This window comes from Bubalus bubalis, chromosome 1 (assembly GCF_019923935.1).
Source record: "Bubalus bubalis isolate 160015118507 breed Murrah chromosome 1, NDDB_SH_1, whole genome shotgun sequence".
NCBI lineage: Eukaryota > Metazoa > Chordata > Mammalia > Artiodactyla > Bovidae > Bubalus > Bubalus bubalis.
Window position 1 is genome coordinate 186,444,624 of NC_059157.1, and position 11,288 is coordinate 186,455,911.

Below are 11,288 nucleotides of genomic sequence, written 5' to 3' on the forward strand. Positions count from 1 at the left end.
TCTCCTCCCGGCCGCCGCCCTGACCTCGGACACGGGGTAACTCCTCTCGTCGCGGCCCCTGACCTCAGACGCTGGGTGTCTCCTCTCGGCCACCCTCCCTGACCTCGGATGTGGGGTAGCTCCTCTCGGCGGTTCCTGCGCCTTCACAGTCTGGCACTCTCGGCCGCTGCCCCTGACCTCGGACATGGGATAATCTGCCGTTAAATTATTAATTTTAAATATTCCAATATCAGAACTTTATTTTTCTAATCTATCTTTCTTTTGTAGTTTCCAGTTCTGAAATCTTCAGTCTTATCTACCATCTTCTTGAACATATTAAGTATGGTTGTTTGAAAGTCTGTTTGATAATTCACTATTTGGGGTCCATGAGTCTGTCCTTATCATCAGTTTTTTTTGGTTGTGTTGGTTCTTCTTTATGTTGGCTTCTCTCCTTACATGCAGTGTGCCAGACAGTGCATCTGATAAATTGCTTTGCTTTGGGTTTTGTTATTTGTTTTGTTTTTTATTGAGGCATTAGATGGTATTATCTTCTTCTACTGAAGTTTTTTTTTTTTTTTTTTTTTTGCTTCTGATAGGGATGCAGAATTTTTAGCAAAACAGAATGATCTGAATATATGTTAAGGATTGAGATTTGTTTTTCTGAGCCACCCATTGGACTTAAAACTGGACCACAGCCATGCAAATTCTTTTTTTTTTTTTTTTTTCTGATTCACTTTCACTTTTAGGATTCAATTCTTTTTGACCCCAACCCAAACATTGGCCCTGGCTTCCAACCTTTGTCCTCCTTGCCTCAGATGGTTGTCAGAAATGCTACTCATCTTTTGTACTTTCTCTGAAATCAGCAAATGCTCCTAGTATTAAAGTGACTTTAAATGCTGGTCTCATCACCTTGAAATTTAGCCTTCTCAAAAATCCTGGCCTAAGAATGCTTTACTAATTATTAGGTAATCTAGCATACTTTTGGAGAAGGAAATGGCAACCCACTCCAGTGTTCTTGCCTGGAGAATCCCAGGGACGGGGGAGCCTGGTGGGCTGCCGTCTATGGGGTCGCACAGAGTCGGACACGACTGAAGCAACTTAGCAGCAGCAGCAGCAGCAGCATACTTTACCAGATCTTCTTTTTTTTTTTTTTTTTTAAGTTCCATTTAAAATTTTTTCCCTATAAGAGAATAGGTTTATAATACCCATTTTTTCTTTCTTCAGATTGTTATAGGATATTCTCTAAAATTGCCCCCTAAAAGCTACTCTCTGCAAAAGAACTTAGTTTGGAAGATCCATGGGGACTTTAGGTAAGCATGTCAAGAACAGAATATTCCAGGGCCGTATTTACTGTTCTAGAGCATGGAAAGAGGAGGACAGCTTTCAAATTCTTTTTATGAAGCTATCGTATCATTGATTCTAAAACTTGACAGAGGATGCATGCACACATACAAATGGACACACACACACACAATTCCCAAGGTCTTCAGTAATGTTTCCCATTTCCAGGAAAGTCAGTTTTCTCCTTGGTTTTAAGGCATAATCCACTTGAACCTGGGCATTTCATATTCTCCAATTTAAAAGTAAAAATTAAGTGAGGTAGTGAATGGAATTTATTTAAGGAGATAAACAGGGTTACTTTTTGTGGTTGGATAAAAGGATTCTTTGTTGTTCAGTCATTCAGTCATGTTCAACTCATTGTGACCCCCATGGACTGCAACAGGCCAAGCTTCCCAGGCATCAGCAAAAGCTCTGTCAGAGCAGTGAGTGGAACAGGATGAATAGAAGCTGACACCAGAGTTGGATCAGACCCAGCTCTTTTCATTCACCTCTTGTACCTCATTTTTTCCAGCCAGCCAGGCTGAATGTGTCAGTCATATTTGCCACCCCCTTCTCTTGTGTGTCTCACATCCCATCCATTGTCGAAGCCCAGCAAGTATACATCTTCAGTATCTCTTTACTTTGCCATCTCCTTTCTCTTACTATTTCTCACCTCCTTGTTCATGGTCTAGTAAACTTTCATTAGACTACACAAGTAACCAGGTAAAGTATGTGTGTGTGTGTGTTTGTCTACAGACTTTCTGGCTCCTAATGCATTCTATTGGTGGTTGTTCTCCATATTTATATGGTTGGAAAATTAATGCCCTCCCATGAGGAGGTTAAAGCTTCAGTGAGAGAGTGTTTGCAGAAAGGATGTGCTAAGCAAACACTGGTGTTTCTCTTCCTGGCTGTTTGTGTAGATTATGAGACTATATGCAATTCCCAGGTTCCCTGAGGGATTCCATCTACAGACATGTGTGTGGGGATGGATATGCATACAGCAAGTGTAGGGATGACTTTCAAGGGAGCTGGGCCAAAGCCAGTGTGTATCTACAAGGAAATGATAAGTGACAAAGGATAAACAGTAATTCTGCCAAGAGAAGATCTTATAGAGCAGTGAGGGTTGCTCACTGCTCAGCAAGAAAGTTCTGTGATTGATACTTATTTACATTTCAGGCTCATAGGAGAAAAGACTGGGAATGTTGCAAGAGGAATAAACATTGCCATTGTCAACTGTAAGTTATTAAATGTTTTCTTTAAAACACCTCTAAAAGCTTTGTGATTGGGTATTCCGTGGTACCTTGGGTTTCTTTATGATTTTTGCACATGGTCTAGTCTAGGTTTATATTTTAATGCATTTAAGAGTATATATTTAACTATTTTTACAATGCCTCACTTTATAAATTTGTGGTTCTTCCCCCCAAAAAATGAAATCAGATATAAATTTACTAAGTTTTATTGGTGTATAATTGCTTTGCAATGTTGTGTTAGTTTCTGCTGTACGATATAGTGAATCAGCTATGTGTGTATACGTATCCTCTCCCCCTTGGGCTTTGCTCCCTCCATCCCACCCTTCTGGGCCACACAGCACCAAGTTGAGCTTCCTGCGCTTTATAGCAGGGTCCCACTAGCTATTTATTTTACATATTGTATTGTATATATGTCCTAAATTTTCAACAACAGATGAATGGATAAAGAAGGTGTGGTACAGCCACTGAAAGGGACAAAATAGGGTCATTTGTACAGACATGTGGACCTAGAGTTTTTCATACAGAGTGATGTCAGTCAGAAAAAGAAAAACACATATCCTGTATTCATGCATATCTGTGGAATCTAAAACGACTTTGAGAAAACAAAGAAGGACCTGCAGAAGTCAGAGCTAAAACAGGATCAGCAGACCTGAGGACACAGACGCCCTGGGGGTGGGCCTCATGTTTGCTCTGCTGCCTGGCAGAGGGTGATACCAGTTCCTATCTTGTCTGATGGAAGGATCTCAGAGAAGCACAGCCTGTCCTCCTCTTAGGCCTGAAAAAGAACACCTGTCCCTTTTGCCAATGGGACCCCTGACAGTAAGGACGATAGCAGGTTTTGGGAAGGGGCTTCCAGTGGTGTCTGTCCCTGTGAGAGAAGTGAGCACAGACTCCTGTGATCGCAGGCTGTAGGAGCCTGAGGAATGTGCGCCTGTTCTGATAATCAGGCAGGAAGATATAGAGGGAGCAGAAAGGGCTGAGGGCGGCCCCAGTGTTCTCAGGAAGAGGCAAGCACCCTGCGCAAGGGCATGAATGAGAATCTAACTGGAAGCAGGCGGGAGGGAGGCTCTGGGCAGATGAGGAGCCCTGCCTTCCTGACCCACATCATCGGGGGCCCCTCCAGGGAAGGCGGGCCTTTCCTTCAGGTGGGACCAGGCATCATGCTTTCTGAAAGACAGGGAGAAGGAACACACCATTTTCAGAACTTTGGTATTGTTGTTCAGTCTCTCAGTTGTGTCCAACTCTTTTTGACCTCATGGACTATAGCCCTCCAGGCTCCTCTGTCCATGGGATTCTCCAGGCAAAAATCCTGGAGCAGGTTGCCATTTTCTCCCCTGTGGGATCTTCCAGACCCAGGCATTGAACCTGCGCCACCTTCATTGGCAGGCAGGTTCCTTACCCCTGAGCCACCAGGGACGCCCATTTTCAGAACCGCAGTACCACACATGCACCCTGAGTCTCCATGAACCGTCTTTCAAAAGCTGTTTCTTTCATTTCCAGATGTGACTGGGAAAGTGATAGCAACACAGTATTTCGATATGTACGAAGGTGGTAAGAAAACTCTTTTCCTCTTAAATTTAAAATGAATTATGTCAAATTAAAATGAATTAAGGTTAAAAACCCACAATCAAAAATGTCAAATGTTCTTATTCTGTCTACCAAGAAAGCTGCCAGAAGTGCACCTGCGTGCTCTAGAATGGTCTGACACAATCCTTGTGGTCTCTAAGTGACTTTGTATATTTCAGTTGGAAGCCATGATCTAGAGAGTGTCTCTTCTCTGCTCACACTTGTCCTGGAACTTTGCTTCTGCTCCTTCATCAGATAAAGGAAAAGAGAAAGCATCTCTTTTTGTTTTAAACCAGACATGTAGAATAACGTGCTCAGTGCCCAGTCCTGAATGTCATCATTTATATCGTTGTCTTCCCTGTGATGGGCTTGTTGGTCTGCACGACTTTGGAGACCATGTGCCCACCCTCCTCCAATGATCCCTCCATTCTGGGCTCTGAATCTCCACTGCAGTTATTTTTATTTAACCCTGAGAATTAACAGAAACAACTCTTTGTAAAGGTAATGGAGAGGAACAATTAAGAAGTTTCCCAATGCCCTTGGGAATACTGTGTTTTCACTCTGTCATTAAACTTGATCGTAACTATAAATAACAAGCTCCAATGGTAAATAACGGGGTTTGAGCTGAGCCTTTGTTTTCTCCCTGTAAGAAACAGAGGGGTCTCTTAGCAAAGACTTACCTGTCTGGGTCAGGCGTGTATGCCTCCTATTGCTCTTCAGTGTCCTAGGGCCACTCAGCTCTCAGATGGTCACATCAGGTCTGGTGCTTTCTCAGTGATTGTAGAGAAAAGCCCACCTGATCTGTGAAGTCATTGCTGGTTGGTTTGAGAGTCAACCACAAGAGTCTTTATGATCTGATCGTGCTGCCCACTTCACGTAGCCCCACCGTGGAACCCAGGTCATTTATCATGAGAGCACTAGAGGATCAGGTGCATGGTGGAGAGACAGCTCTAGAATCAGAGGATTCAGAACACAGAGCACAGAGCTGAGAGCAGAACAACCTCTAGGGTCACAGCCTCAGCTGACGGAGAAGGTCCTAAATCTGATGTACATTGACCCGGCAGATAACTCTGGACCGATGACAAAGTTTATTCAGAGCGCTCCCTCGAAGTCCTTGCTCTTCATGGTAACCCACGATGATGGCAGCAGCAGGTAAGTGTACAGTTGTATCACCGCAGGGGCCAGAGTCAGAGATGCCAGCTGAGGGCAGAGTGCCAGCCCTGTCAGGGTCCCGCAGGACACCCTTTGGGAGAGAACAGAGCTCCAAGGAACAGGAGGCTTCTTCAAGGAGAAGGAATGGGAGGCCACAATGAATAGATTGCATTTCCACAAAAATGATGAGCTGGTGGAGCACATGAATCCTAGAAATAAGAACTATTTCCAGGTAGCAAGACAAACTCATCACTGACAGTAAATAAGATAGCAAAGCTAACCCTTGGCCAGAGAGCTAATCACAGAGTGGGACTTACACACACACACACACACACACATGTGCACTCAGATACAGTGCTTTTATGAGAGAGAAAATGACCTGGCTCAGTGTTTCTCCACATGTGCTCGTCTAAGTAAACATGTGCATCTTCACTGCATAACTTCCGAGAATCTCAAGGTCCTGATTTGCAATGTGACTTCCCAAGATGGGACTACTGAACAAGACATTTCCCAGATGTGTTTGAATTCAGATCTTCTTCTTTAATAGAGTGTCTTCCCGGGTGGAAATTATTTGGCTTATGCTTTGAAAAACTTGGATTTAGCCCACTTAGGAAAATCTGAGCTTATTTTTTTCTTTTCCTTTCTGCCCTCTTTCCTTTTTGAGCTCTAAATGGCAGCTTTCTACAAAGTAAGATTGTTTAGGGCTTCCCTGGTGGCTCAGCTGGTAAAGAATCCGCCTGCAATGCGGGAGACCTGGGTTAGATCCCTGGGTTGAAGATCCCCTGGAGAAGGGAATGGCTACCCACTCCAGTATTCTGGCCTGGAGAATTTCATGGACTGTATAGTCCATGGGGTCACAAAGAGTCTTAACGAAACTGAGTGACTTTCACTTTCAAGATGTTTAGGTGTTTTTTTTTCTTTTTTGATACTGACTTTTGTGAATATGAAAGATACAGTTTTGACATTTGTTTTCATCTTTCAGCATTTTCTGTCTGTTTTATTCTGTGGTCAGTAAACAGGCAGCAGCAAGGACCAGAAATTATGTTGTTTGGGGGTGAGGATAATTGGACCATAAGCCCAGGGCTTTTCAGAATTGAGAATTAAAACTCTGTGCCCCAGATTGAATCTAAAACGGTCCTTTGTTGTTGCTGTTCAGACATTCAGTCATGTCTGACTCTTTGTGATCTTCCCTGTCCACTGTCTCCCAGTTTTCTCAAACTAATGTCCATTGAGTTTTTTATTCATCATCTAACCATCTCATCCTCTGTCGCCCCCTTCTCCTCCTGCCCTCCATCTTTTCCAGCATTAGGACCTTTTCCAAAGAGTCCTGGATGTGGCTTTATGTATAACTAGAGGCTTCCCGGATGGCTCAAGCAGTAACAAACCTGCCTGCCAATGCAGGAGACACAGGTTCGATCCCTGGGTCAGGAATATCCCATGCAGAAAGAGATGGCAACCCACTCAAGTCTTCTTGCCTGGGAAACCCCATGGACAGAGGAGCCTGGCAGGCTACAGCCCATGGGGTTGCAAAGAGTCGGACACGACTGAGCACACATGCACACAAAGATGTGACACACTCAGCCAGTGTTCACGCCTCTCTCCTGCCCTGTGCCCCAGGATAGCAGATGCTGCTTTAGAAACCTGTCCTAGGACCAGACTGTGTTCTAGGGTACACACCGGAGTCTGCAGGTGAGACATTCACAGGCTTCCCCCCTTTGCATCCCTCCAGGATGAAGGAGGATGCCAAGAAGGCCATAGAAGCCCTGGGAAGTACAGAGATCAGGAACATGCGATTCAGGTCAAGCTGGGTGTTTGTGGCAGCAAAAGGCTTTGAACTTCCTGCAGGAATTCAGAGGGAAAAGGTGAGTGGCTGTTAAACATCGCTTCTTCTCAAACAGTTATCGTATGTCCTAGCAATTCCACTCACAGATGCACAGCCAAGAGAACACAAACATATTCGCACAAAAACTTGCACAGGAATGTGCTATTACTCCTAACAGCAAAAAAGGAGAAACAACCCAAAGATTGGATGAATGGACTTAAAAATGTATAAATAAAATAGATACAAGTGCCCACTGGAATATTATTCAGGCACATAAAGAAATGAAGTATTGATATATGCTGTGACATGAGTGAACCTTGAAAAAACACGGAGGAAAACCAAAACCAAAAGGCCGTATACCGTATGATTCCATGTGTATGAAATTTCCATAACAGTCAAAACCCAGAGACAGAAAGTAGATTAGGAGCTGACTGGGCTATGGGGCATGGTGAGTGGGTATGTGCTTTCTTGTTTCAGGGGTGAAAATGTTTTCGTTTGTGTTTTGCCAGTATGTGGCTTGCAGGATCTTAGTTCCCTGAACAGGGTTTGAATCCAGGCTCTAGCAGTGAAAGCACCAATTCCTTACCACTAGACTGCCAGGGAATTCCCAGAATATGTTTTAAAATTGAGTGTGATTATGGTTGCATGTCTCTGAATATACTGAAAACCACTGAGTAACCACTTTACCATTAAAACCATTAAAAACCACTTTAAATATATGAATTTTATAGATATGCAACAAGCAACACAGGTTTACTATATAGGTCAGGGAACTATAGTCAATATTTTATAATAATCTATAACAGAAAATAATCTGAAAAATAATATATGTGTACATGTATAACTGAATCACCTTGCAGTGTACCTGAAACATAAGTCAGTTATCAGTTCAGTAGCTCAGTTGGTCTGACTCTGTGCAAGCCCATGGACTGCAGCACGCCAGGCTTCCCTGTCCATCACCAACTCCCAGAGCCTGCTCAAATTCATGTCCACTGAGTCGGTGATGCCATCCAACCATCTCATCCTCTGTCATCCCCTTCTCCTGTCTTTAATCTTTCCCAGCACCAATGTCTTTTCCAATGAGTCATTCGTCACATCAAGTGGCCAAAGTATTGGAGCTTCAGCTTCAGCCTCAGTCCTTCCAATGAATGTTCAGGCTTGATTTCCTTTAGGATGGACTGGTTTGATCTCCTGGCAGTCCAAGGGGCTCTCAAGAGTCTTCTCCAACACCACAGTTCAAAAGCATCAATCCTTCAGCACTCAGCCTTCTTTATGGTCCAACTCTCACATCCATACGTGACTACTGAGAAGGCTGGAACAAATCCCATTCTAGGAAGTGATCCTCTTTTCTTATTTTGCTCACAGCTGGCACATTAAACATTGTTGATTAGATGAATGGATGCATTAGATCCTTTTCTTTCCTTTGCACAGATCAACCACTCAGATGATGCGAAGAACAGGTATTCTGGCTGGCCAGCTGAGATCCAGGTAGAAGGCTGCATACCAAAAGGGCCCAGCTAACACTGCCCCGCCTTGATAAATGGGCTTCTTATAGACAAATGCATCCTGAATGGACTATGGCCCTTTTCCAATGGTCAATATTTTATGAATATTTCAGGTTTGTCAACCAACCAAACAAAATATTTGCCAGTTGTATAAAATCTTGTCCCACAGACTTTTTATGCCAGTGTTTATAGAGTGAAGATGTTGAGCTGAAATGCACGGGAGTGTTCAAGAGGATTCAGTGACATCACCTGGGAAGCAGCCCCTGCCTGTCCAGGTGTGGAGCTATTTTATCATCACATCCAAGTTTGACCCATGTGGTCCAGATAGCTCTGCAGAGAGAAAACCTTTATTCTCTGACCACGGAGCACACCCTTGTTATGGATGGTCATCTCATAGGGACAATGAGCAGCAGCCATAGGTCTTAGCTACCTTCTTGGGTCAACCTTCTTGAGCTTTCCCTGCAGGTCCCTGAACTTATTCATTCATCCCACAAATGTGGGTGCGCCTAACTCAGGCACAAGCAATACGATGGTGAAGAGATTCAGTGTCTGCCTCCAGGCAGGGGTGTTGTTCCAGTGGCACCTTGTTTAACAGGATGGGGAGGAGGGATCTCTGATGGGCTGGGTGGGCAGGGGCTGCTCTCAGGAGGACCACTGTACAACCCAGACTTCCTAGGAGACACACAGTAGATCCACATACCAAGATGCCCAGTGCATTGGGGTTAAGAAAACCAAGTCATTGCCAAATGCTCTTTCTGACCTCCCTCCTGAGTCTGGCTCCCAGAAACGATAGGAGACTTTGATGCCAGCTTGATAGTGCTTATCTAGCCTCCAGTTTCTCATCTATCCATAGAGAGGTTGGAACAGATGAACGGTTTTCAAGTACGTTTATCAGCAGGCCTCCTTTTAAAAACATGGCAGTGTGTGTCACCCTGAATTTCAGCATCCTTGCAGGACCCGACTCCCCAGGTCTCAGTGGCTGACAGCAGCGCTGAGTCCTCCATGGTTGTAGACGGGCTGCAGGGCAGTGGAGGCTCAATTCTGAGCATGGGGGCCAGGCTGAAGGAGGCTCCCTATCGGGCATGGTAGCCAGAGAGAGCACAAGTGCAGATGTTTGCCAGAGCTCCTGCCAGGACACATGTGAGCCCTCATCATTGCATCCCGCTGCCAACCAGGGTGAACATCAGCCTCCTGGCAGTGGCAGGCGGTGACCGTCGGCCCCTCAGGGAGCCTGCATCTCTTTCTGCAGAGGAGTCTGCAAACCACTCGGCGGGATCTTGGCTGGGGCCCTGTTACAGGCTAGACTTTGTTCCTCCCTGACTCATGAGTTGAGTCATAACTAACCGGCAGTACCACAGAATGTGACCTTGTGCGGAAATAGGGTCACTGTTGGTATAATAAGTTCAGGTCAGGTGGCCCCTATCCAGTGTGACTGGTGTCCTAACAAAAAGGAGAAATTTGGACACAAACAGGCCATCAGAGAGAACCCCCTTCTGGGCTCTGGACCACCTTAGAGGAGGCCTGGAAGGGAACTTGAAACTCACTGAAAAGGCAGCAGAATGGAGACCCGGGGAAGGTGGGGGCTGGAGGAGGGAGGGGTGATCAGGACTTGAAGGGCAGCGGACTCCCCTCAGGACTCATGGTGGGCGCCTGGCATTACACACTTGTCCAGACCCACCAGGCGTCCAATCCCAAGAGTGACCCTACTGTAAACCGTGGGCTCTGCGTGATGACAATGTGTCAGTCCGGGGGTCACCCCTCTGGAGGGGGCAGTCGACAGAGGGGAGGCTGTGCCTGTGAGGGGGGGTGAGGCAGGGAGTCTAGGGGAAATCTCAAAATCTCTGTATCTTCCTCTTTTTACTGTGAACCTAAAACAAATAAAGTCTACTACAAAACAAAGCTGTCAAGGAAACAGACTCAGATGGGCAGCCACCCGTCCTGAGCGTCTGTCCTCTCTCCCCAGACGCCCCACCCTGCCCCCATGTGGAAGTCAGCCTGAGCCTCCCCTACCCCCAGCCCCACCCTAAGAACTTTCCCAGCAGGGCTGCCCCGCCTCTCTCTGCTGCTGGAGAGTGGGTGGACCTGCAAGGACTGCCCCTCCCATGAGAAGGGAGGGCCTCTAACCTCCACCCTGTGAAAGGCAGGCACTTCTGAGCTCTAAGAATCCCTATTACCAATATGCCTGGATTTTTTGACAGGCTTCCCTGGTGGCTCAGCGGTAAAGAATCCGCCTGTCAATGCAGGAGATGCGGGTTCAATCCCTGAGTCGGGAAGATCCCCTGGAGAAGAAAAAGGCAACCCACTCCAGTATTCTTGCCTGGAGAATCCCATGGATGGAGGAGCCTGGTGGGCTGCAGTCCAAGGGGTCTTAAAAGAGTGATTGAACACACACACACACACACACACACACACACACACACAGACTGGACTTTAGATATCACAGATTCAGAAATGGAGCATGTTCCTGTCTAAGGAGCTGAGCCCCTCTACTGCCCAGCAGCCCTTTGTCACCCCCTAGCCCAGACAGACACTGCCCACCCAGGCCTGTCCTCCGTCCACAAGCACCATGCATGCATGAGGGCAGACAGCCTCCTAGCACCTGCCCTGAGATGGGTCAGCATCATCCCCCAGCCCCGCCCCTGCACTGCTGGAGCAAGGAGGGTCCAGACAGTGACGAGTTGGGGGATTTCCACC

General features: G+C 46.0%; 1 protein-coding gene across 2 annotated transcripts in view; it reads left to right on the forward strand.

Moving 5' to 3' along the window:
- The window catches only part of FAM3B (FAM3 metabolism regulating signaling molecule B), a 71,452-nt gene extending 60,959 nt beyond the window's left edge, over positions 1-10,493 (forward strand). The window contains exons 4-8 of one of the 2 annotated variants that reach the window (XM_006076942.3): positions 2,476-2,534; positions 4,050-4,097; positions 5,180-5,267; positions 6,997-7,129; positions 8,521-10,493. In XM_006076942.3, coding sequence (XP_006077004.1) covers positions 2,476-2,534; positions 4,050-4,097; positions 5,180-5,267; positions 6,997-7,129; positions 8,521-8,610 — 418 coding nt within the window. In that variant the 3' untranslated portion in view covers positions 8,611-10,493. Of the gene's footprint in view, positions 1-2,475; positions 2,535-4,049; positions 4,101-5,179; positions 5,268-6,996; positions 7,130-8,520 lie in introns of both variants that reach the window. The other variant, XM_006076941.3, reaches the window with a different exon arrangement.
- Positions 10,494-11,288: the final 795 nt, after the last annotated feature.